Raw genomic sequence first — 25,980 nt, 5'->3', positions numbered from 1 at the left:
TGTCAAACCACATTAAAGAGCGTCAAAAACAAATTTTTTTTTGTTTGAATTTCGTGATTAAAATTGACAGAATTTGAAAGATGACACTTTGTTTCTTATAGAAAGTAACAAAACGTGGAGCTTATTGTGATTAATGGTGGTTAGGCTACAACGCTGTATTCGATGTGTAGATGCAATTGGCCAGGACTGGGTGGGGCAGCAGGGGGCGGGGCACGTTCAGTACGCCATGAGTGTATCGCGGTTCGTATCGTCAGTGGTGTATTCTCTTGTCACGTACACATAGCAACACTAAAGACTAATAAAACATAGATTTCACCAAAACAACAACATTAAAGACCTTTTAAATGGCCTAACTATCTTACTGTTGGATGACTACTCAAAGAGCTGTTCTAAAACTGTACACTGTTCCTTTAAATGCACTGGAGTGTTTCTTTTGGCTCTTCTTTTTTAAAAGGATTACTGCTGGAACAATTAAAACAAGTCTGTCAGCTGGAACTGTACAGCTTCAGCAGACCACTGATGACCTCCTCCTCAAACCTCTTTAAAGCATCATCTCACAGATAGGGTTGGGTATCGTTTTAATTTTAACGATTTCGATTCCGGTTCTGCTTATCGAATCCGGTTCTTATCGATTCTCGATTGCGATTCCAATATTTTTTTATGGAGAGAAAAAAAAGAGCAAATACTTCAAGAATAATGTTTTTACCTTTTATTCTTGCTACATTTAGGCTATAACCAGTAGGCTGTAACTGTTTTTGTACCTGAGTGTGAGACGCTCCTATTGCTAAGCTGTTTCTGGTGCTTTAGGACTCGCGGCTGGGTTAGAGTTCACAGTTCGTTATTTCAAATGTATGCGCGTTATTTCAAATGTTCTTCATTTCAAATGTTTCCAGGCACGCCTATATGCTTTTCAGAATGCCTCAAGCGCACCGCAGGTCATATGACAAGAACTAACCGATCAGCTTCGGCCTTTCCATAACAACATCAAAAGCTCAGCTGGGTTTTATTTCTCATCTCCATAAATATATCTAGTAAAGCTAATGCAAGGGCTAGAAATCAATTAATCCTTTGCTGATACTTCCTCGTCATCTTGCAGCGCACAGTTCATGGTTGCACAGCAATGACAGACGCCACGGGAGCAAAAGCGCTTTGGAAAGGAGGAGAAAATGGCACGGCTACGCTTTCCACACGTTTTTAGTCACAACCTGTGAACGGCCCCAAACACGGTGCATTCCTTCAGATTAATGCCGTGTTGAAGCAAAAGTCAGTGCCTATTGTAATGAACTGCGTATGTGCGTGATGAGATAAGGTTAGGAATCGATAAACAGAATCGAAATGTGTGCATCGTATCGAATACCTGGTTCTTTGAAATTTGAAACCGGTTCTCGATACCCAACCCTACTCACAGACAACCTACAACATACACAAGCCATAAACAAATGCTTCAGCATTGTAGTGGATTACAGGAGGAATTTATTCATATTTTCATATGATTAACATGTTATCATGTATATAACATGTTAATATGTATATATTACCAGCTGTGCAGGTCACATGAAGAGAAATGGTGATGCACTCACTTTCTTATTCACGTAGAAGGGATCTAAATCCTCCAGTGGCGTTGCCACCATGCCAGGAGGGATGTCCCCGTAGATGAAGGGCAGGCTCTTGCCCGCCTCCAGGTCACCGTTAGGCTTGGGCTTGTTCTCGTCGTCATCGTCGCGGTAGCTGCTGTCTGGCTTAGGAGGCGGCTTGGCTTTCTCCTCAGCAATGCGCTTCTCGATTTCACACAGAGATTCCCTGGTAAAGTATTTGAAGCTGTCAGGTCCTGGCGGTGCAAGAAGGGGTGCAGCCATGTTTTCATCCTGCAGCAACTTCTTCTCCTGTTATGTACCCTCCACGGCAGCCAGTTCTATGTCGGAAAGAGAAAAGGACATTACTGGACATCTAAGCTCATATAGTCAGAATCATATAGCTGTCTCGTCAACATTGCAACTACTTCTGGCCCAGAAGGGCATATTTGTAAAGGAACTGACATGAACCGGTGTGCCCTTACCGCCAAAAGTTTAGCCAATGAGATTTCATTGCTTTCCAGTATTGCATACAATATTTTCAGTAAAGCATTTTGTAGATGCTTTTATACATTTTTTTATCAGTTTTGCATTCCCTGAGAATCAAATCCATGACCTTGGTGTTGTGATACTGTGCTAATATCAATATTGTATTACATTCCTGTTACATTCCTGTACTATACATTTATCTGGGTGTAGAATAAAATCAGCATTAGCAGAAACTGAATCACATCATTTTAGTTCACCCAAAAATGAAAATTCTGTCATTAATTACTCATCATGTCGTTCCACACCTGTAAGACCTTCGTTCATCTTAAAGGTCCCGTTCTTCGTGATCCCATGTTTCAAACTTTAGTTAGTGTGTAATGTTGTTGTTAGAGTATAAATAAAATCTGTAAAATTTTAAAGCTCAAAGTTCAATGCCAAGCGAGATATTTTATTTAACAGAAGTCGCCTACATCGAACGGCCAGTTTGGACTACATCCCTCTACTTCCTTCTTTAATGATGTCACTAAAACAGTTTTTTGACTAACCTCCGCCCTCAGGAATACACAAGAGTTGCGTTTGTAGAGTGTGTTTGTCGCCATGTCGTCGAAACGCTGTTATTTTCATCCCGCAGTCCAATCACCGGGTCTGATTCCGGCTCAAATTGATAGGGTAAAATTAAAGACATGTTTACAATAACACTGAGCGCGTGCATCTCCATGTTATGGTAAGAGGCGTGACCTTTCCGGGCAAGATGCGTTAAACTGCTGTCGAATCACAACACAGGAACCGCTGGCACAATCAGAACTCGTTACGTATTTCTGAAGGAGGGACTTCATAGAACAAGGAAGTCATCAGCCCGTTTTTATGACAGTGGAAACAGCGGTATACAGATAAGTAAATTATGTGAAAAATACTGTGTTTTTTTACACGCGAAACATGAACATGTTATATTGCACACTATAAACACAATCAAAGCTTCAAAAAAACACGAAAAACGGGACCTTTAAGAACACAAATTAAGATATTTTTGATGAAATCCGAGAGGTATATGACTCATCCATAGATAGCAATATAATCAACACTTTCAAGGCCCAGAAAGGTACTAAAGACATCATAAACAGTCGACGTGACCTTAATTTCTTCAACCTTCAACCTTAATTTTATGAAGCGACGAGAATACTTTTTGTGTGCAAAAATAAAACAAAAACCGACTGTTTTAACAATGTCTTTAGTACCTTTCTGGACCTTGAAAGTGTTGATTATATTGCTGTCTATGGATGAGTCATATCCTCTCGGATTTCATCAAAAATATCTTAATGTGTTTTCCGAAGATGAATGAAGGTCTTACAGGTGTGGAATTAATGACAGAATTTTCATTTTTAGGTGAACTAACCCTTTAATGCCTCTTATCAAGTCATCTTAGCTGCAAAAACTCTATTGAACTCTGCATTGTTTTGTCTGATTATAATTATTAAGATTAATGTACTTCTCTTCAATAAAGGTAAGAAAATGGAGGAATCGAAAAGTTCAGGACTTAAAGTCACAATAAAAAATGAAAGTAGCGACAGATCAGTCAATTATAAGATAGGGGGCGGGGTTTACGCTGACTAAATAATTGGAGAAGTCTGGCATATGTCATCAGTCATGACATTTTAATTAAAAATTACAAGGTCAAAAAACACATTGATAAATCCTTCACAATAAGATCTAAAATTTTCAAAATAGAGAGTGAATTTGCCAAGTTAGATCACTAGTCATCACTTATACCAGCTACTACTATCTTGTATTCCCTTATCAATACATAAAATCCAACATAAGAGATCCCATACAAGCTTGTGACAACTTAAATAATGCAACTCAACAAAAAAACAGTGTCGTTTAGATTTCATTTTGGAACGATAAAGTCTTACTGAACAAATACTACCTTGTTACATCACCCGCTCACACAAACAGATATGTTCAGCTCTGTGCAGGACAGTAAAATGCTAAGCCTTGCATCTAAAAATATTACCTTACACATCAAAACAATCTGTTGCTAAATTGAGAGCATGTTAAAGAGGGACTGGCACTAGATTCAGGATGAGTCATCCACTTCATGAAAAATGAAAAGCACCCTCCATTATAAGCAGATGAAGGTGATACTTAATGTTTGTCTTTGGATTACATTTGCAATAATATTAATCGACTTTGTGATAAGTGATTCATTGCCCCCCCTCCCTTCCCCTTCCCCCTGATTTGTGCTTGCATAACTTCCCAAGGAATGATTCTTTTCTTTTGGGTCATTATGATGGATGTTTCTATTTTAGATGAAAGGGTGCTGGGAGGATGTAGACTGGATTACAAGATACCACACAATAGCACAAGCAGGTTTTAGTTGAACCTGTCTTATCTATGAACGAAATCTCCAATGAGATGTCGATTCGGGACATGCGTTATGTCCCTAAGGCAGCAGAATGGGAAATGGGGTGGGTGAAGGGAGGCCTAGTGAACCACACGGTCTAAAAGCTTGTGTGCACTTATGGGCCAGACACTTAACCAAGCCATATCCTGATAATACAGAGCTACTTAGCTCACTTTTAGCTTTTCTCTGCATCCAATTCCACAGTTTTGTTTCAGAAATCGTGTTTGGCATTTTCAGTCTGCCTTTGAAGTAAACATACCCCATTTACCTTCAAGCAAATCAGACACGTGAACAAAATATCAAAGAATGTGACAAACTTCGGCACATAACAGACACCATTAGTGGCACAAGTCCCATGGGTATAAATCTGATATCACTTCAAGACCTGCCCGAAAAAAACAGCTTAAACCAGCCTGAGCTGGTTTGTTGGTCTTAGCTGGTCCCTTGGCAGGTTTTAAAAGGGTTTTGGGCACTTTCTTCCGGTCAGGCTGGGACACCAGCTAAGGTTGGTTTAAGTTAATTTTTTTTTTTTCTCAGCAAGCCAAGCAATTAAACAGGAAAACAAAAGAAATGATTATTGCAAACAAATCCAAACACCTTTTGCAAATGTCTTATTAGTGAAACAACCTGAGCTTTTATGGTCCAAACAGCACAAGCAAAGACAACTTTACTTAAAGGAGCTGTCCGATCAGCACCACACTGGAAAAGGGGAATTATTGGGCAAGATTTATTTATTTTTTTTTCTGTAGACATTTTGTATTATCAATCATATTCAAACTGGTTAAACAGTAGTGTTATGAAAGACAGTTAACAGAAAACTCAAATTTCTCTATGTATCATGCTGGCATTTTTTACGTTTACAGTGCATCTTTTGTAAGATAAAGTACATGAAATCATCTCATGGGGTTATAAAAATGGTGTAAGGGAATCTGTATCAGATGAATGAGATGGGCTTCTTTTGGGTGGGCCGAAACATCTCGAAATAACTGAAGAAACTATGGGCTGCACGGGAACACATGATAGCTTTAGAAAATGTCAGATGGGATACGTGGGCCAGCTCATTTACAGATGTGAGGACATGGGTAAATTTAAGGAGCATTATGAATAAAATTATGAATTCATTTCATCATTCATAAGCTATGTCTTTCGAGCTTCTATGCGCCACAGAAATCTCTACATCAAAGTGACACCATAATGTCTTCAAAATGCAAAATACCTGTTAATAAATTGTGTAGGCTACATTCGGACATACATCTATAACAGCAATTCCTTCAAACAAACCTCAATCTTATTTTAAGAACGTCAAGTTGTATCGTTATGTGACCGAATGCGCAGTGGTCCTACCTTGATTTCATCAATGTTTGGTCACGAAATCCGTGGCTTAGCAGCACGACGGTTTCACGAACAACATCTTTGAGTCTTCCAAAACGTTGTCACGGGGCAAGAAAACAATTTTGCCTGAAAACTAACGTTTATAAACAGCCCGACACCTCCACGAAAGCGGGCCGAAGCCGCGGAGGAAAAACGAAAAATACTGCAGTGGGTTTTTTTCGCTCTCTCTCTCGTCGTATTTACCCTTTTATACTCACAGCGCAAGCATGTTTTAGTCATATAACCCCGTTATGGAGAAAAACAGCTGTCGCTATTGATGAAAGCAATGTATCTCGACGACGCTGTGCAAGGTTTCTGCTCGCGAGGAACATAAACAAGAAAATGTAGCATACCACACCCGTGCAACCTGCGTCCACCCTACAATCAATAAGCAGCCAAGCATGTATAGCCAGTTGAACGTCTTAATCACAACGAATCATTTAAAACCTGTCCACATGTGCATTTTTGCTCATTTGCTCAGCTTGACATTCGATAAATGCTGACAAGAAGACCTTTATTCAGATGAGGGTACAAAGCTACAGGCTACGGATCACGTCATTGATCATGCAAATACAAATAACACACCACATATTGCCTCGGAAGGATGTTTAACTCATACCATGACCTCTTAAAATTGTCATTTGAGAGGGGGGGAATGAAAAGGCCTAATTACAACTGGTTAAATTCAACAAAAATGGAGAACTGATTAAACGTCATTACAGTTATAAGGGGATAAAAAGCGAATGTGAATTTTGCGAGGAGCGTCCAGCAGTAAAACCCCCTCAGCGTGCAGCAGCATCTCTGCGACATTCATTGACAGTGCAACGACTTCCATCGCACGGAATAAACACATCGCGAGAGCGATATTTAAACACAATACTTACTCTGATTACGTTAGCGGGTATCCAAAAAATCCTCACTGCACTGCAGATGTCGAATAAATTCGGAAGAAATTGCGGATGTCGCCATATTGTTGCTGCTACCTTCCTTCAGTGTGCACCGTTACCCTGCATAATTGATGACTCCCAGCAAAATGTAAGGGAGTGTCGGCCAATAGGTACCACCAGTTCCACGACAAGAGGCGTTAATTTCAGTTTTCTTTTGGTGAAATCCCAGTTAGGTCCTTTCAGGAATGTTCGGGAATGACGGTATTGATTATATGTAGGCTATAATGTCTGAAGCAAAAATGACACAACATAAATTGTGTTTGAAATTATTTTAAAAACGTTTTTCACGCTGAGGTTGGTGGCTTGGTGTATTCATGACTTACAAACTTAAATTTATATAAATGGATTCGTTTCTAATTGTCGCCTGTAGTTTCTAAAGGATGACGTTTACTATCATTTTAGTGTCCTTTACAGTACTCTTAAAGGTCATAAAAATTGGTCATATATAGATGTACGATTCATTGATGCTGTTATCTGCATAAACTAAAGATTTGAAATGTGTTGATTTTCTTCCTTTCCCGGGTCTTTCATGACATTACAGTATGAACAATGTTACGTCACTTAGAATCTTTTCAGATTACCTAATAATCAATGGCAAGGACATCCGATTGTTCTGTCTTCTTTCTGTGTCTCGTTTTGCTTCACATTTAAAATGTTTAAAACGGCTCTACAATTAGTCTTCATTAGTAGTTCGTTGCTTTCTGGGATTGCAGGTATTTTTTCTATTATTATTATTATTCCATTTAATCTAAGATATGTGAACACAATAGTTTTACTATTTTACTATTGGATAGCTAATGTCTTTTTGTTTAAAAAAAAAGACTTAAGAAAACATAAGTGTAAAGTATGTTTTTATGTCTTGGACAGGAGTCAAAAATTGTCCAGTTTCAAACAAAAGGCATCAGATTATTTATACTATCATCAGGCAATTATTGGCAAACAAAACAAATGGTAATATAAGAATAAATGTATATTTCTTTTTATTTTGTTTCATTTAATGTAACAATACTTTAAATTCCACAATTTTATGATGCGATTATCATTAACGTTACTTATTCAAAATAGAATGTTCCCAATGACGTGTTTACATGCATTGTGACAGAGACATCTTATTAGACCTTTTAAATATTACATGCATCAAAAACAAACATTTTCATAGTTAAATGTCAATGGTGGATTAAATGGTTTAATATTATTTACAGACAATCTAATCATATGGTTATGTCACATAAAAAGTGATCAGAAGTGTTATATATATAACTATAATGTTCTTTTAAGGTTGTGGACAGCGAACTTTGCAGAAGCCGTCAAAGCCATTTCGAATTTCAGGAGGCCATTCTGCATTAGAAGGTGCATGGCCTTGGCAGGTGAGCATACAGAGGATGTCAAGGCATATCTGTGGGGGGTCCATCATAAGCCATCAATGGGTAATCACAGCATCCCACTGCTTCAAAAATAGGTGAGCACTTTATCCTTTTATGCATTTGTGTGTAGTTTCCACATCTGACTATTTTAACTTTCAGCAATGAATGTGGTTAGCGTTAAATTTTATCTGAGCATACAGATGCACATTTAGTTAAATAAGTTGATCTAAAATTATATAGGCCTAACGTTACTTGCAGTAGTGGTTCAGTTAATTATATGCATATTTCTTTTTTTAAGATTAGCACTGAATGTAGACTTACTACACCATTTTTATGCATCAAGAAAATGCCTTAAACAATGAAAGCAACTCTTAAAAGCAACTCTTAAAGTTCACCCAAAAATTAAATTTCTGTCATTAATTACTCACCCTCATGTCGTTCCACACCCGTAAGACCTTCGTTCATCTTCTGAACACAAATTAAGATATTTTTGATGAAATCCGAGGGTTTCTGAAGCACACATAGGCTCTAACTCTGACGCTAGCTTCCACTATCAACATCTACGCAACTCAGAAAAGAGACGGCTTCCTCTGCATTAGGTAGGCCTAATATGTGCTTTTGACTCTTTGTATAGCAGTCGTTCATTATAAATTTTAAATGTAGAAGATATGATACATATAACTATGAAATGTAGAGTATATGTTTGATATACGTATAGCCACCACAGATATTTAGAGGGACAAGTCTCCCCAAAAATTAGAAACAGCCAAACTGTCCCTCAATATTTCATATGATGCTGCTCTGCTGCACCCTATTACATGCAGCTCTGTTTGTTATTTAGATGACAAAAAGTTTTAAAAGTTTTTAGGTTGCTCTGTCTCAACAGTCTAACAGTGCTCGTCAATGTCAAAATGAGTGAGACGGCCAATCAGATCAGAGAAGGCAGGTCTTACTGTTTACAGAAGATGAGGAAAGTAGCAGCTTAACATTAATATTTAACTGTTTTATGAGAGGAATGTTGAACGACCGACACTAATATCCAGGGATGCACTCAACTTTTTAAGAAATGTCACTGTTTTGAATGTAAAATAAAATGATGAATGATGAACTGATGAATGTGACAAGACAAGAAATGTTTTTGTTTTCGACATATATCAGTAAGTGTGAATGTGTGCATATTTTAAAACAAAATATTATTTGCAAATTGTTTAAACTGATTACTTCACAACTGCAGTAGAACTTATTTTATTACTTTTATTTATTCCTTTAAAAGTTCAGAGTTCGGACATAAACACGGAAGCCTTCACTGTGTTTACTATGCCAACAGCATAGGAGGCTGACAGGGAAGAGAAAAAATTGTTGAATAAAGTCGTTATTTTTGTTTTGTTTTTGAGCAAGCAATTTTCTCGTCACTTCATAACATTAAGGTTGAACCACTGTAGTCACGTGGACTATTTTAATCATGTCTTTACCACCTTTCTGGACCTGAAAAGGTGCAGTGATGTTGCTGCCTGTGTGGTTCAGAAACAAAATATCTTAATAGACCTTTTTCACAGACTGTGATGATGCTTTTTAACAGTAATCAATATCGTAAATCTTGCAAAGTTTTTTTATTTTCATTTTTTATAAAATGTATGTACATTTATAACACTATACTTTGTATTACATTACCTTTGCATCAAATTACAAAAAACTAATAACGCTGCTGTGAGGGTGTTTCTAATACAGCGGCTATGGAAGTGACAGTAAAAATGACATTTCTCTCTTCTGACTACCGTTATCAATCCGTCTCTATTTTTTTCCTCTTTTTGAACGTTGTGAAAACACTATTGTGGAGTTTTTCTTTTGCTGTTTGCGCAAATGGAAACACAAAAAATATATTTAATGAAGTCTCTTATTCACCGCTATAAAAGTTTACCCAACTATGATGACTTCCGCTTCTGAGAAACTCGGAAATATTTGTGTTCGGAAAATGATCGAAGGTCTTACAGGTTTCGGACGACATGAAGTTTGAGTACTTAATGACAGAAATTTCATTTTTGGGTGAACTAACTCTTTAATTTCGAAATAATAGTTTTTATTATCTTTTGCATCTTTCTAGTAACAACTATAAACTACGAGTAGTGGCTGGAGTGAATTCTCGATCCAAGCAAGAAAAGGGTGTCCAGTATCGCTCAGTTCACCAAGTGATCCTGCATGAGAATTTCAGCCGATCATATTATGACAACGATGTGGCACTTTTGCATCTGCATCGCCCTTTGTATTTCACAAATCATGTGCAGCCTTTGTGCATAATTGAAAATGAAATGGATGAGAAGCAGCTCCGCTTCGACTCATGTTACATCACTGGTTGGGGCAGCTCAGTGTTAGAAGGTTAGTGTTCAAATGTCCAAAACTCAAAATTTAAAAAAATACAAAAATATCAAAATCATTATTAACAGATGATTATTTAGCAGAATGTGTAATATATTATTTTTGTCATCTTTCTGGCAGTTAAACTTTTAATAATATGAGTTTATATAATCAGTTCTTTCTTTCCTCTTTAAGAAGAAACACATTTTATGACATCTTTTTTTTATATAAAATTAGTGTTTTTAACATTTATTAAGATTGTTTCTTCTGATTTTATTGTAGTAGAATATTTAAAGGTGCCATCGAACGTTTTTTTACAAGATGTAATGTCTTGATGTAATGCCATAAGTCTAAGGTGTCCCCTGAATGTGTCTGTGAAGTTGCAGTTCAAAATACTCCATAGATTTTTTTTAATTAATTTTTTTAACTGCCTATTTTGAGGCATAATTAGAAATGCGCCGATTCATGCTGCGGCCCCTTTAAATCGCGCGCTCTCCGCCCCTTCCCGAGCTCTCGACTCTATCACTGCATAAACAAAGTTCACACAGCTAATATAACCCTCAAAATGGATCTTTACAAAGTGTTCGTCATGCAGCATGTCTAATCGCATAAGTATTGTACTTATTTGAGACTCACTGTATGTCATTTACATGTACTGAACTCTTGTTATTCAACTATGCCAAGGTAAATTCAATTTTCAATTCGATGGCACCTTTAACAGAAAGAATAATCTTGATTAGAATTTAAGATTATGCTTATGTCTTGATTAGAAATATCGATTTTTTTAAATGTCTGAAACATTTTATTGTATTTTAAGGAATGTTAGTTGACACTCTTCAGGAAGCTGAAGTTGAGCTCATTGATACTGGAATCTGCAACCAGAGAAGCTGGCATAATGGCCATGTTAATGACAACATGATCTGTGCAGGATTTGACAAAGGGGGAGTTGACACATGTCAGGTAATGTCATCTCATTATATCACAGTGCAGAGTAACTGGTCAGTGATAGACAGTTATTAACAATATCTGTTGGAATACTCTTCAATCAAGGGTGACAGCGGAGGCCCTCTACAGTGTTACAGCCAAGACATGGAGAGATTTTACCTTTATGGTGTGACAAGTCATGGAGTGGACTGTGCATTGCCAAAGAAACCAGGCATATATACTCGTGCTAGCCGGTACACAGTCTGGCTGAGAGAAGCTCAAAGAAGATCTGTATCTGCAGCCTCAGTCACAGATCTGCCAGTTTTTAAATTATTCTCAGCCCTGTTTTTCTCTACCTGGATAGGCCTGCTAATATGAGCCATGCCCCATCAGATGTCAGAACATCTCTGCTGCTTTCCAGTCATTTCAATAAAAGCTCTCTCAAATGATGGTTTGGCGTTATTTAATTATTGAATTAACAGTAGTTAAATATTGGGAAAAATGCAGTTTTTTGCATTTATTGCCAGTGGCGGCTCAGGGGTTTTAAGCATGGTTTTAAGAGGAGTGGTTCTCTTTCATCATCTCATGTTCAAGATCCACCTATGGGAAGGGCATCTGTACCTGACCTCTGCATTTAGCATTTAATTGCACCAAGACAGAAGCGCGTAGCCAATGCCAGGTAAGGCCCCACCCCCTTACCTGAGAGCATATAAGGCCCATACTCACAGCTATTCTCCAGTTGACATTCGCTTCTTGTGACCTCTGGTTTAATATTCTCACAGCTCGTTGGATTATTTGTGAACGTTCGCATTTGTCTTCTGGAGGACATATCACTCTGATCAGCCTCCGCTGGACGTGATCGTCTCGCACTCTATTACAGCCGTGTCATTCTGCAAGCCGTCCACGCTGCACTTCATTTTAGGCTGTCTGCCTTTTTCCTCGCTCGTTCCCTCTGTCACGGTTGCCAATTGGATTTTACTGACACATTTCTATGGCACTCTCCAAATCTGCTGCTTCCTCCAGCGACTGCCTTTCTCTTGCCTGCCCGGCCGCCAAGGATTCTCACCCATACTGCGTAGTCTGCATGGGCCTCAAACAGGAAGCTCTGGAGTTAAAAATCATCATTTGTGTTCTACTGAAGAAACAAAGACACCTACATCTTGGATGCTCTGGGGGTAAGCAGATAAACATCAAATTTTCATTTCTGGGTGAACTATCCCTTTAACAGATGAACCCTCATTCGCAAACGAGCCACCCAGCTCTGGGGACAAGGGTGACGCAGGCCTTCTCGAAGGCTCTGATGATGAGGAGGCCATCCCGCCTTCTGTAGCTCCTCAGGCTCACGCGCCTGCAACTCTTTCCCAATCCGTCCTCTTTGAATATTGTGAGCGAGCGGCCGCTTGCCTCAATATCGAATGGCTGGCTTTACAAGGTGCCACCTACCAGGAGAGGGACATCTATGATGGAAAACTTCTGGGTCCTCGGCATGGGCGACCCCCCCGGCATCGAGCCCTCCATCGCCAGACACCTCAATCCTTCTCAAGGTGGGCTGCTCGCCCCTCTCAAGCCTGTTCTTCCTAGCAAAATGAACTGTTTCTCTCAGTCCATCCATCAGGCTTCCTTCAAGGCCTCAGCTTTAGCAGTAAGAGCCTTAAATGTTTCCTCTCTCCTCTCGGCTTACCAGGCCGAGCTTCTCGAGGACATGGGTCAGCAGTTGGAGAAAGGGTCTGCCCCGCCCTCGCTCTGGAAGGAGATCGTCACCATCAACGATCTCGCTCTCCGCAATGCCCGCCAGGCCATCCAAGCCAGCGGGCATTCAATGGCTCTTTCCGAAGTCGGTGAGCGCGCGCTGTGGCTCAACCTATCAGGCCTCCCTGATAGCGAGAAGCGTTGCGTCGCAGGAGCACCAGTGGAGGCCGGTCAAGCCCTCTTTGGCCCTGCCGTCGCCCTTATGCAGCAACACTGTGACTACATAAAGAAAGAGGATGAGGCTTTTAAGTTGTGTCTGCCCCGGAAATCAGTGCCGCGCCAGGTTCCCCCTCCACGGCCATCTAACCTGACTGCAGGTCGTAATATCCAGGGTCCAGTCAGAGCCAAACCTCGTGGGAAACCTCCAGCGCAGCACAGTAATCCCCCGCCTGCAAAACCGTGGGGCAAACATCCTTTGCCGTGGCTAAGAAACCTCATAACTCCACTACCTCTAATCAGAAAGTGTGCACAAGCAGTGTCATCACACAGCTTCCTACACTTAATCTCACGTTCAATAACGGCTTCGGCCCCAGTGTTCCCCAACACACAAAAAATAAAAACCTCAAAATGTCTAACGAATCATATGAATTCATTAATAAGAGAGAACCTCTCTTTGCAGAGAGAGGAAATCTCTCTGAACCCCTGCATGTCGCCCCTAGTTCGTCCACTAAATGGCGCCATTGCTTCACAAATGAGCCAGCCGGGCACACACGAAGCCATCAGCGCCTTACCGGCTCGGGTAGGGACACTCGCGAGTAATGAGTCTGCTTGGCAGACTGTTTTGGTTCCCGAGTGGGTGACGCATACAATAACGCAGGGCTACAGACTGCAGTTTGTAATGAAACCCCCACATTTCAACAGCGTTCTCTCTTCACACACGGAAGAGAGCGCATCTCACATTCTGAAAGAGGAAATTTCTTCCCTTCTAGACAAGGGAGCGATTCAGGTGGCGCCCCACAATCTGATAAATCTGCGATTTTATTCTCGTTATTTCCTGGTTCCAAAGAAGAACCGTTCTCTCCCTCCCATCCTGGACCTCCAAGTGTTAAACAAACATTTGAGGAAATACAATTTCAGAATGTTAACTCACGGCACTTTGGCCTGCGCCGTAAAACAGAACGATTGGTTCACATTTGTCGATCTGAAAGATTATTTTTTCCACATAAGCATTTATCCGCCACACAGAAAATTTCTTCGTTTCGATTTTTAAGGCACATGTTATGAATACACAGTTCTCCCCTTTGGGCTCGCTTTAAGTCCAAGGACTTTCTGTCTGTGTGCGGAAGCAGATTTAGCTCCCCTGAGATTGTCAGGTCTGCGGATTTTTACATACATAGACGATTGGCTCATAATAACCGAATCTAAAGAGAAAGTGCAGCGGGACACCCGCGGTGCTCACGCACATCACATCGCTCGGATTCAGGGTGAATGTAAACAAGAGCAATTTTACACCCAGTCAGAGTGTGATTTTTCTGGATTTGGAGCTGAACTCAGTCTCCATGCGAGCGCGTCTCTCTCAAGAGCGTGTCACAGTTCAGAGAGGGGGCAAAAGTGCAATATCGCACATGTCTCAGACTGCAGAGTCTAATGGCCTCATCTATCCAGGTTTTGCCTCTGGGATTTTAAGAAAGAGAGCGTTCATGAAATGGGTTTTGTCACTGCATTTCAGCCCGTTACGCAATCTTTGCATGGCAGCTCTGCACCACTGGAGGAGCGCGGACTTTTACGCACAGGGATCCCCTTTGGGGACAGTCATGTTGCGGAAAGTCGTGATGACAGATGCATCCTTAACAGGCTAGGGAGCCACCCAGGAGGGCAGAACGGTGAACGGTTTGTGGCCAAGCAGACGTAGTTCAGCACACATAAATTATTTAGAGCTTATGACCGTATGGAAAGCTCTAAATTATTTTTGGCCCCGCCTGCAGGGACATCATGTGCTCATACGCTGCGACAATACCACAGCGGTGGCATACATCAATCGCCAGGGCAGTGTGCGCTCATCGAAACTTCACACTCTAGCTCACAAGCTTTTAGTGTGGAGCAGGCGATTTTTCCTGTCATTACGCGCTACTCATGTTCCAGATATTCTGAACAGAGGTGCAGACCTTCTGTCGAGGGGGAACCCACTCTATGGAGATTGGCGCCTCCATCCTCAGATAGTGGGCTTGATATGGATAAGATTCGGACAGGCAATCGTAGATCTATTCGCCTTGCGCAAAAACAGCCATTGTCCTACGTTCTTCTCGCTAATGGACATGGACGCGCCCCTCGGGGTAGATGCACTGGCCCACCCATGGTCCAAAGTGCTGCTGTATGCTTTTCCTCCCCTGTGCCTGATAATTCCCACACTGGCCAGGGTGAGAGATAAGGGCCTGTCTCTCATTCTGATAGCACCCAGGTGGCCCAAAGCACAGTGGCTGGCAGAGATAATTCCTTTGTTATATGCCCAGCCGTGGTGCCTCCCCCTCCACACAGATCTGTTATCTCAAGCGAATGGGGAGATTTATCACCCACATCCGGACAGGGTGGCTCTCTGGGCCTGGCCTGTGAGAAGACAAACTTAAATGCTCTAGGGTTTCCCCCACGTGTGATTGCTACTATACAGAATGCCAGGGCTGTTTCTACACAATCCTTATATGGTTGTAAGTGGCAAGTGTTTGAAGGGTGGTGTGATGGGTGTGGTCTCACATCATATCAGTGCTCAGTTTCTGATATTTTGTGTTTCTTACAAGACCTTATGGATAAAGGAAGGTCTTTTTCCACTATTAAGGTCTACCTGGCGGCTATATCTGCCTGTCATGTGGGCTTTGAGGGCTCAACAGTCAGGCAGCATCCTCTAATCCACAGATTTATGAAGGGTGCCTGTCATTCCTTGCCAGTCATCAGGAGAACTGTTCCTGAATGGGACCTCTCCATGGTGCTGGAGGCTCTGTCTCAATACCCTTTTGAGCCCCTGGGAAGTTTTTCCCTGAAGCTAACGTCCTTCAAGACAGCTTTGCTCTTGGCCTTGGCTTCAGCTAAATGTGTCAGTGAGCTGCATGCACTCTCTGTTCATTCCTTGTGCACTAAATTCTCTCTTAGTGGAGATAAGGTTTTTCTTAAGCCTAACTCAGCTTTTATGCCTAAGTGCTTCCCTGCGTTCACATCGGAGGTGTTGGAGCTGTCTGCTTTTATCCTGTATGTGAATTACAGATATATATTACCAGGACCAGTGCTTTTATTTCATGGGCGCCCCTTCACAAGGGGAGTCCCATATCTAAGCAACGCCTCTCACATTGGCTTGTGAATGCTATTGCTTTGGCATATGAATCTAAGGGAGTTCATCCCCCAGGTAACATTAGAGCTCATTCCACGAGGGGCTTAGCCGCCTCTTGGGCTTTGTTTAGAGGAGTGTCACTGCAGGACATCTGCTCTGCTGCCAGCTGGGCCTCTCCCCATACATTTGTGCATTACTACCGACTGGATGTTACCAAAGCCTCGGTAGCACATTCTGTTTTAGGGGTGGGGTCTTCATAGCCCTCTTTGTTACCTTCGTTTCTTCCTTCCTATTTTCACATTGTTGTAAAAGAACAAGGGGTGTGTGAGCCGGCAGACCACGCACATTCATGCCACCAAGCATGCATTTACATTCCTACCTGGGTGTTTATATTTGTATTGCTGGGTTTATTCATACAATGTTCATGTCATGCCTGTACACAGCAGTCATGTGTGTGCGACAGGGTTGCAAGGTGCATGATTATGGGACGTGTCAGGCACCGCCCCCCTGGGTTGACCGTCCTTCTCTAGCTTATAGAACTTCACTGTGAGTGTATTGGGCAATCGGGGAGCTGTCCATGTCTCTCCCATAGGTGGATTTCGAACACGAGATGATGAAAGAGAACAATAGGTTACTGTCGTAACCCCGGTTCTCTGAAATATAGAGAGGAGAGATCCACCAGCTTTGCCCCACTTGCCGCACGAGAAGCGAATATGCTTACTGGAGAATAGCTGCGCGTATGGGCCTTATATGCTCTCAGGTAGGGGGGTGGGGCCTTACCTGGCATTGGCTACATGCTTCTGTCTGTCTAGCCAGACTTGGTGCAATTGGATGCTTCTGCAGAGGTCAGGTACGGATGCCCTTCCCATAGGTGGATCTCTCCACTCAATGTTTCAGAGAGCTGGAGTTACAAAACTAACCTATTGTTTTGGTGATCCCCTGCCGATTATTATTATTAGCCTATTATCAGCTTAACTGCTTTAAATTGGCTTTTTGCTCACTTTGACTTATAATATAAAAATGACACATATACGGCAAGATAATACAAATATAATTTCACTCACCTAGCCTGTCACTCGAAGCAAGCACCCATCCCCATTCCCTCCTTAAATGTCTGTCTTAAAAGAGCGCGTTGGGCCATTTATTAAAGCTGGCTGCTGTAACCTATATTTGCAATTTAGCCGTGGAGTATTCCTTCATTTTTAATTCATAGACTGTTTGAATGATAGCTTGGTAAATTTGATAGCGATCAAATATTCAGTGTTGCTACTCTCCACAATTACTTACATTATCAGCGCAGTGGTCACAGTTCAAACTAATATAAAGTTATTCAAGTAATTTACGACTCTACGATGATTGGTTGATATACCAAGGCTAGCCTCCCCTGTGATGTTTCTTTTCTCAACTCTCCTAAGGAGATAAGGGGACACAGGGGGAGTCCCATATCTAAGCAACGCCTCTCACATTGGCTTGTGAATGCTATTGCTTTGGAATATGAATCTAAGGGAGTTCATTCCCCAGGTAACATTAGAGCTGATTCCACGAGGGGCTTAGCCACCTCTTGGGCTTTGTTTAGAGGAGTGTCACTGCAGGACATCTGCTCTGCTGCCAGCTGGGCCTCTCCCCATACATTTGTGCATTACTACTGACTGGATGTTAATATCACGTTATTCAAGTAATTTATGACTCTACGATGATTGGTTGATATACCAAGGCTTGCCTCCTTTCTCAACTCTCCTAAGCGCTGAATGTAAAACACTCGCTGGTGATTGGCTAATTATTTACCAACTGAGGCACCAGATAGAGCCCATCTCTGGATGTGCCTCCCCCTCCCCTTCTCTATCCCCTTAAGGCAGGAACACACCAAGCCGATGGCTTGGTAGTTTTTCTTCGTTGGCCGACTAAGTTTTCTCAGTGTGTTCCGCACCGTCGGATGAAGTCGGTCCTTGTCGGCTTTTTTCAACCGATTCGAAATGTTGAATCGGCGTCGGAGCTCAGCAGTCCATCGGGCCATCTGATCATTCTGATTGGCTGTTCAGCTACTGCCACCTGATGGTTCCGAAAGGCATTTCATCTCACGCTGGTGCAGAACTGACGTGCTTGGCCATCGGCTGTTTAGCGTCGGTTTGGTGTGTCAGGGCAACTTTGGACACAGATGCTGCCGATGTGAGCCAACCCCGCAGTCTGCTTTCGTCGCCACTAGTTCGTCGGCGTTGGCTTGGTGTGTTCTGGCCTTTAGCGGTTGCAATCGGGCAGGTTTGGCCCTTTCGTGGAAGAACAGCGGTGCTTTTGAATTCAGTTATGGTGTTACACATTCTGAGACATGAAATTAAATGAATAACTGGGAATTTTATAAACATTAAAAATCATCCTTCTCCCATTTTCTTCTCAAAATTTTGGGTAGGCCGTGCATCTTGCCTCCCTGACGAGCTGCCACTGTTCATTGCCCTTGGTAGTCTATCAAATGATGAGATATTTTGAGATTTCGATCAATTTAAAGCAACTAGTAAACAAAATAAAACAAATATTAACATAATTTTAGTAAATATGTTTGTTGAGCCATAACGTGAGGTTCAGTAATTGTGTCAGATTAATTCAATCATGAACCTACGGATTCACACAATTCAGTAAAAAACAACAACAACAAAAAAACCCACTAAAATAAATGTGGTTCAAATAGTCATTCGTTCTCAAATCGGTTGCACCATAGTGTTGCCGTTTGTGATTTACTAAAAAAGAACCGACTAATATGAGTCTTTTTTTCGGTAATCGAACTACAATGGTCGAGCTGTACGATTCACTAAAAAGAACCGATTCATAACTCGTTAGTTTTATAAACCGGACTTGGCTGTGCTTCGTTTCCCAAAAGCATATATCGTGAGCCCAAGTTGATCGTGAAGCAGCGGTTTGTAAGAAATAATGTAGTATTAGGAGGTTAAAAACCTTTCTACGGTTCCTGACAACACTTACTGAACTACTATCGTTGATAATAAAACGGTGACTTACGTCATAGAATTCAAATATATTTGACCGTTATCCAAACAGACAGATTTCTCGTGTTAAACGTTTAGCAGTCACGCAAATCTGTCGCTCATAACTAACTAAACGCCACCGTGATGAGCCGTGATATGAAATTTCTCCTTTTACTGGGTGCTTTGGGGTGGGGGTTAATATTTTATTTTTCCGCAATCTCTAAACCGCGCGCTCCATGTGAGTTAATATTAACTTTATAAATAATTAGCTCAGTTCACTACTTATCTTTCTATGTTTTTTTTGTTTTGTTTTGTTTTTGTTTTTTTTTACCAATCTCTTAGATAAAAACTGCGGCGACAGGCCTGAGAGAGAATTTACACATCGAAATACTCGGATGATCGGAGGTGAGAACGTCGGCGTGGATGTTTGGCCATGGCAGGTGTCTGTGCTGTACCAGCCCGATTCATCCGCCCCGTTCAGTCAAGTCTGTGGTGGAGCTATTATCGACAAATACTGGATAATGACAGCAGCCTCATGTGCAAATGTGCAGAATCAAAGGTAATATGTCCACTTTAATCCTTAAACCGCTAGATACGCTTTACTTACGCATATAACGCTGTTGCACTTTCTCCTCTAGCAAACTTTTGATCCGAGCAGGAAGCAGTACATTGGATGTTGATGATGAGTTCACACAGAAGTCAGAAGTCTCCAGAATTATCACACACGAACGATTCAATCCTGTCACTTTGCGGTACAGTATTGCTCTTTTTCAAATGAAGACCCCCTTTGTGTTTAATGAGTTTGTCAGTCCCATCTGTGTGCCTGATGACGCTGCTGCTGATCATAAATATGAATCCTGTCACATCACAGGATACAACACCCAACCTGGGGGTGAGTTGACACTGCAGATGTTTACAATAGTAGCTTATTGTTGTCGTTTTATGTTACACATGTATAGTATATATCTATACTTATATATGTTATTATATATTACATTTATCAGATGACGTTGGCGTACTGCAAGAAGCAAATGTGTATATAATGTCACGGTCATTGTGCAATAAACCAGAGTACTGGAACTTTTCTGTGGCAGCGGACATGCTTTGTGTTGGCGAACTCGGTGGAGGTGTTGACGGATGTGAGGTATGTTTTAGTACTCTTTTTTTTTTTTTTTTTAGTACTTTAACTGTGTTAAAGGTGAATAAATGCATTTAACAGCTTATACGTTTAAGGAAAATAGTTGCAATATATCGGTAAAACATCGGTTATCAGCTGAAATTTGAGAGATTTTCGTATTATTTTTTTAAACAATTTAATTGTGCATGCTCATATTCTATATTTTTACATTTACACTACCTTTCAAACGTTTGGTGTCAGTAAGATTTATTTATTTATTTATTTTTATTTAGCAAGGACTCATTAAATTCACCAGAAGTGACAGAACTTTTGTAATGTCTTTACCGTTTAAAATAAGTGCTGTTCTATTAATCAAGGATCCTGTAAAAAATGTATCACAGTTTCTACACACACACAAAAAACAAAAAAACAAAAACAAATGAGCAACAAATCAGCATATTAGATTGATTTTGGAAGGATCATGTGACTTTAAAATCTCAAGTATTGATGCTGAAAATTCAGATGTGTTCACATTAATAAATTACATTTTAAAATATATTCAAACAGAAAATGAATTTAAAGTTGTAATAATATTTTGCGATATTATTGAATTTACGATCAAATGCCTTGGTGAGTATAAGAGACTTCTGTCAAAAATATTAAAAAATCTTACAGACCCAAAACCTTTGAACAGTAGCGTATATTACATTTGCCTTCATGAAACACTCATTTAAAGTTAATCTTTAAAAGCACTGTAATTTATTAACATTGTTAATTCAAATGTAATATTTACCAAATTTCAAAATCTGAATTAAATAGTGAATCAAAATATCAATTTTTCATAACTTTGATGCCTAAATTCACTTGTAGCATGTAAAATGGTGATTTTAGTTAATTTTTTATAATTTATTTAGAAAAAATAGTTTAATTTTCAGGGTTCCTACACAGGATAAGTATGGAAAATGGCGAAAAATGAAAGCACATTTTCATTATGCAAAACTGTGTCTTTATCACAAGCGAGTCTCTTTTGAACTTCACTGAAAGAATGTTCACTGAAATGCCACTCAAACCAGCAACAGATAAATGAGCATGCAATGTACTTTGCTGTTTGGTGATCGTGCAACATCAAACCACATTTACAGTATCAAATTGATGAGTTAGAGGTGAATATATTCAGGTTGTAAAGTGTTTTATGTTTGTTACACAATATACACGATACACAATATTGGGTTCAGGAGAACGAGACAAGATGTCATTTGATTTTCTTTCTTTCAACCAGATAGCACTATTGTGTTATTCATGTTATTATTAGACAGCACAAATAATTATGTATTTTGTAATATTTTATATGAGCAATATCACACGAGTAGCCGTGCGATATGGCTGTATATCAGCACGCTGTGATTCGTCCGTAGGTAATCACAGCGTGCTGATATACAGCCATATCGCACGGCTACGAGTGTGATATTGCGTTTATACAACAGTTCGACGGCACGAGTGTGTAAATAAATAAGAACAACAACGGAGTGTCTTTAAAACCCTCTTTTGTGCAGCACTACTTCCTTCCGCCACAGATTCAAATCTCAGGTTGTCAGTTGGACCAAGCCTCCGTTACTAATTCTAAAACGTCACTTCAGAACTAGTAACGAAGGAACGTTTCAAAACTCAAGTTGTCAGTTGAACCAAGCCTCCGTTACTAACTCTAAAACGTCACTTTAGAACTAGTAACGAAGGAACGTTGAGTCGCTTCATTGAAACACATTGAATTTTGTACAGTATTAGAGAGAGAGAGAGAGAGAGAGAGTAGGCTATTACCTGTGTATATTGCATTACATTCATTCTTCAAGTCGATGTCCATAATATTATATCCTTTATACAAGTCCGTTTGAATGTCCGCTGAGGAAAGCGATCTTTGTATTTGTCTTTTTTACATCCATTACACCACAGCGCTAAAAAACTTCCACAAAGTTCCTTTCAATTTAAAAGTCTCTTGTGCTTCACTGACTCATTCTCCTGTAAAGTGTTGCCGCCATCTAATGGCGTATTAATGTAATGTTCACTCAATCCATATTACTTAATGGACATATTTATATAAAATAATATTTATTGAACAACAAATAAGCACAGTTATACAGTTCAGTCAAACATAAAGCACTAACGTTAGTTATTAAAAAAAAATAGGTCACCATTTACGCTGGTATGTGGGTTTTACAAATATTTAACGAATGAAAAGGATTTTAAAGAGCTTGTGACAAAACCTCCTAACTCCATTGGATCCTCAAACTGTCAATCAAGCCTCATTAATATGCCTCACCTCCTGAATGAAGTGCGCACGCTGTTTGGACATCTCCTCTGTGCAATGCAAAGGTAAATAAAGATCTGATGTTTGGAAAAAAAAAATTGTAAAGCGTTTTGTTTACTCAAAAAACCATATGTTTATAAAGTTGAATGTTTTACATATTTGAAGAGCGGAGAAGAGTCTGATATGTCCCGTCTAGTTGTAGCCAATATGCTATATAAGGATGTAAAGTAACGTTTATTATTATCAAATTTAATATAGCACATTTCGACGTGCTCTGGAACAAATAATAGATTAATAAGACCAAAGATTGCCCATTCTATGTATTCAAATTGAATTATGTCTCATGTTTAACCACTATAAGAGCCAGCGGCAAATCCCCGAGGCACTGGCCGAGATGAAGCTGTTGTCGGCGGTTACAGAAGCACTGAACAGCCGCTGACGTACTAGAGCTCGCATCTCCGAAAACGTCAAAACAAATTGTAAAATAGGCGCTGTTATTAAATATGAGTCACATATTTCTGGTCTAAACAACTACATTCTCGCCTAAAAAACTATTAAAACTACAGTTCGTGGTACAAGAAGTAGTATTTGTAAAAATTACGGTTGATTTGATCGGCCGCCATGACGGTCACTTCAAGTGGAGTGATACAAACGGTGAAAAGGCAGTAGGAGTGCTGTTATCACTGAAATATCGCATGGCTATCAGCCAATCAGATTCGAGAACCAGACAGAACTGTTGTATAAATAAATAAATGGTGTATAATTTATTGTTTAGAATACATAAGTATACATAATAACACAATTCCCTTTTTTGTCATTATTTTAATCCCTCGCCATAGCAACACCGTTCGAGATATAAAGTATCCGTTCTCAATTTACCATCTTCAATGTATTGGCTTCATATTGAGAAAGTTTGGTGTGAATCATATGAAGCCCCTAGGAGGAGGAGTTAAAAATTCAGAGCCTAATTTTTCACAAAAAAAAAAAAAAAATATCCAAACCAAAATAGCCAACTTCCGGGTTTGTCAAAAGGTGGCGCTACAGAGTTCCCACTCCATGCCCGTTTTTTAGCTTTTGCCAAAGTCTAACGGCCGACAAGTCTGATGTGTGTGTTGTTTCATTCAATTTGAGGCATGCTAAGAGCCTCAAAAACACTCAAAATAAATATTAAAGTTTGATGTGTTGCCATAGCAACAATATTTAAGATATCAAGAATTCTTTCACAGTTTTACATCTGCCATGTCTTGACATTATTCTGACGAAGTTTGAAGCGAATCAGGTAAAAATAAGAGGCAGCTTTCGAAGCATTTTGAAGTGACACACTTCCTGCTGCCAGTTGATAATGCTATGACTTGCACAATATGATGCACAATAGTCACATTCATGTGATCAGCCTCATACAAAATCAGTGTATGCAGAAGTTATAACACTCTTTTTTTCGCCATGAATGTCTTGCATCGCCACAGCCAAACCGTTTGAGATATCAAAAATCTGCTTGCAGTTTAGCATCCTCAGTGTCTTGCCAAGTTTGTGGCGCCTAGGAGGAGTATTGAAAAGTTAAGCGTGTGCGTTTTTCACAAAGCCCTGAATAGCTGACTTCCTTTTGAGTTTGCTGTCAGTGAGAAAAGTGTTTGGCTCGATGAGATCGATACTGAGTTTCGTACATGAAAGTATGTACGATATGGACCAAGTTTTCGACTGCACTTAAGGGGGTACCCCCTAGGGCTTGGGGCCTAATAATGTTGCATGAACCATGTTAAATATGGTCTGAAAATCTACATAGAGGTTTGGAAATTGAGTCTGGAAAAGTATGAAATTTTGAAATGGAAAATGTGTAGGAACCCTGAATTTTGGAGCCACTTATTATGTGACCTTTTATGACTTATCATGTATGTTTATATTATAACATGCAGACAAATCTGGGTGGACCGCTGAACTGCTATATCAAAATTGAGCATCGCTACTATTTGATTGGAATTCGAGTGAAGGCCACTTCCTGTGGAGAACCTAACCGACCAAATATTTATTTGAAAGTCTACGGCCTCTATTATTGGATTGAGCGTGAAATGAATATAAGCTTCCACTGAAATCAAGTTGGATTTCTCATACTATTCTGGGTACATACAGCCACGTTACTGAGTTAGGTAGCATATTTATGTTAATCTAATTTCAAGTTCAGAGTGTCATACATTAAATGTTCATTTGTTCTTATATACTTATAAATGTATTCTTCACTTATTGATGTTATTTCAACCTGTGTGCATATTTTATATGTTGCTAATAGTATTTTGTATATAATCCGAAGTATGTAAGCTTACTTAAAAAACAGTAGAGTGTGTGTGTCATGATTGTATTGACATCAGAACTATTGCAATGAGTAAGAATCAGAGGATATAGTGACCTCTGGTGGACAAATCTGAATTTAGCCTGTAGCTTGCAGAAGATTGTCACCTGATGATTTTTATTTGATTCCTGATAAGCTGTAATGGACTGTTTTCAGTTGTCATAAATAATAGTGGATTATTCCTAAAAAAAAAGTATGCGTGGATTATTTGAGGCCATTGATATAATTTGTCAATGCATTTATACCTACAGGAAGCTTGTTTGAATGACAAGCATAATGTTGTTCAAATCAAGCTTACTGTAGGTATAATTACAGGACAATACAGAACCTAAAAACAGCTCAAATAAATTTAAATCATCATTTGCAATGATGTACAGTGTTGCTGTTAAATATAAATTAATTAGTTTGCCTTTTCCTCATAGAATTGGTTGCTTTTTCAAGGTGGAAGAGCACTTAAAGGGTTAGTTCACCCAGAAATGAAAATTCTGTCATTAATTACTCACCCTCATGTCGTTCCACACCCGTAAGACCTTTGTTCATCTTCAGAACACAAATTAAGATATTTTTGATGAAATCTGACGGCTCAGTGAGGCCTCTATTGCCAGCAAGATAATTAACACTTTCAGATGCCCAGAAAGCTACTAAAAACATATTTAGTACAGTTCATGTGCAGTGGTTCGACCTTAATGTTATAAAGCGACGAGAATACTTTTTGTGCACTAAAAAACAAAACGACTTTTCAACAATATCTAGTGATGGCCGATTTCAAAACACTGCTTCGAAGTTTCATGAAATCTTTTGTTTTGAATTAGTGGTTCGGA

General features: G+C 39.9%; 3 protein-coding genes across 14 annotated transcripts in view; 2 read left to right on the top strand and 1 right to left on the bottom strand.

Moving 5' to 3' along the window:
• Positions 1–20,093, bottom strand: part of scn8aa (sodium channel, voltage gated, type VIII, alpha subunit a) — a 76,115-nt gene extending 56,022 nt beyond the window's left edge. For 7 of the 9 annotated variants that reach the window (XM_048177338.1, XM_048177343.1, XM_048177346.1 and 4 more), the window contains exons 1-2: positions 6,717–6,855; positions 1,581–1,912 (exon numbers count right to left, since the gene is read on the bottom strand). In XM_048177338.1, the coding sequence (XP_048033295.1) occupies positions 1,581–1,856 (276 nt within the window). In that variant the 5' untranslated portion in view covers positions 1,857–1,912; positions 6,717–6,855. Of the gene's footprint in view, positions 1–1,580; positions 1,913–5,805; positions 6,217–6,716; positions 6,856–20,003 lie in introns of those variants that run through there. The other 2 variants (XM_048177341.1, XM_048177339.1) reach the window with 2 other exon arrangements.
• On the top strand, positions 6,731–11,865 carry LOC125259604 (acrosin). Of its 3 annotated transcripts, none has more exons than XM_048177350.1 (5): positions 6,731–6,867; positions 8,058–8,238; positions 10,245–10,516; positions 11,313–11,455; positions 11,546–11,865. In XM_048177350.1, the coding sequence occupies exons 2-5, from the start codon at positions 8,162–8,164 to the stop codon at positions 11,795–11,797; spliced, it is 744 nt and encodes a 247-aa protein (XP_048033307.1). In that variant the 5' UTR covers positions 6,731–6,867; positions 8,058–8,161; the 3' UTR covers positions 11,798–11,865. The 3 variants fall into 3 exon arrangements, with proteins under 3 accessions (XP_048033307.1, XP_048033306.1, XP_048033305.1); XM_048177349.1 differs by lacking the exon at positions 6,731–6,867 and adding an exon at positions 6,872–6,980; XM_048177348.1 differs by lacking the exon at positions 6,731–6,867 and adding an exon at positions 7,339–7,492.
• On the top strand, positions 19,325–25,034 carry LOC125259605 (plasma kallikrein). 2 transcript variants are annotated; one of them, XM_048177353.1, is made up of 5 exons: positions 19,325–19,634; positions 19,739–19,955; positions 20,035–20,288; positions 20,401–20,540; positions 21,449–21,476. In XM_048177353.1, the coding sequence occupies exons 1-5, from the start codon at positions 19,541–19,543 to the stop codon at positions 21,464–21,466; spliced, it is 723 nt and encodes a 240-aa protein (XP_048033310.1). In that variant the 5' UTR covers positions 19,325–19,540; the 3' UTR covers positions 21,467–21,476. The 2 variants fall into 2 exon arrangements, with proteins under 2 accessions (XP_048033310.1, XP_048033309.1); XM_048177352.1 differs by lacking the exon at positions 21,449–21,476 and adding an exon at positions 24,729–25,034 and having other exon boundaries at positions 19,334–19,634.
• Positions 25,035–25,980: the final 946 nt, after the last annotated feature.

Source organism: Megalobrama amblycephala, linkage group LG24 (assembly GCF_018812025.1).
Source record: "Megalobrama amblycephala isolate DHTTF-2021 linkage group LG24, ASM1881202v1, whole genome shotgun sequence".
Lineage (NCBI taxonomy): Eukaryota > Metazoa > Chordata > Actinopteri > Cypriniformes > Xenocyprididae > Megalobrama > Megalobrama amblycephala.
Note: the sequence above shows the minus strand (reverse complement) of the source record. Positions and strands in the feature narration are given on the sequence as shown.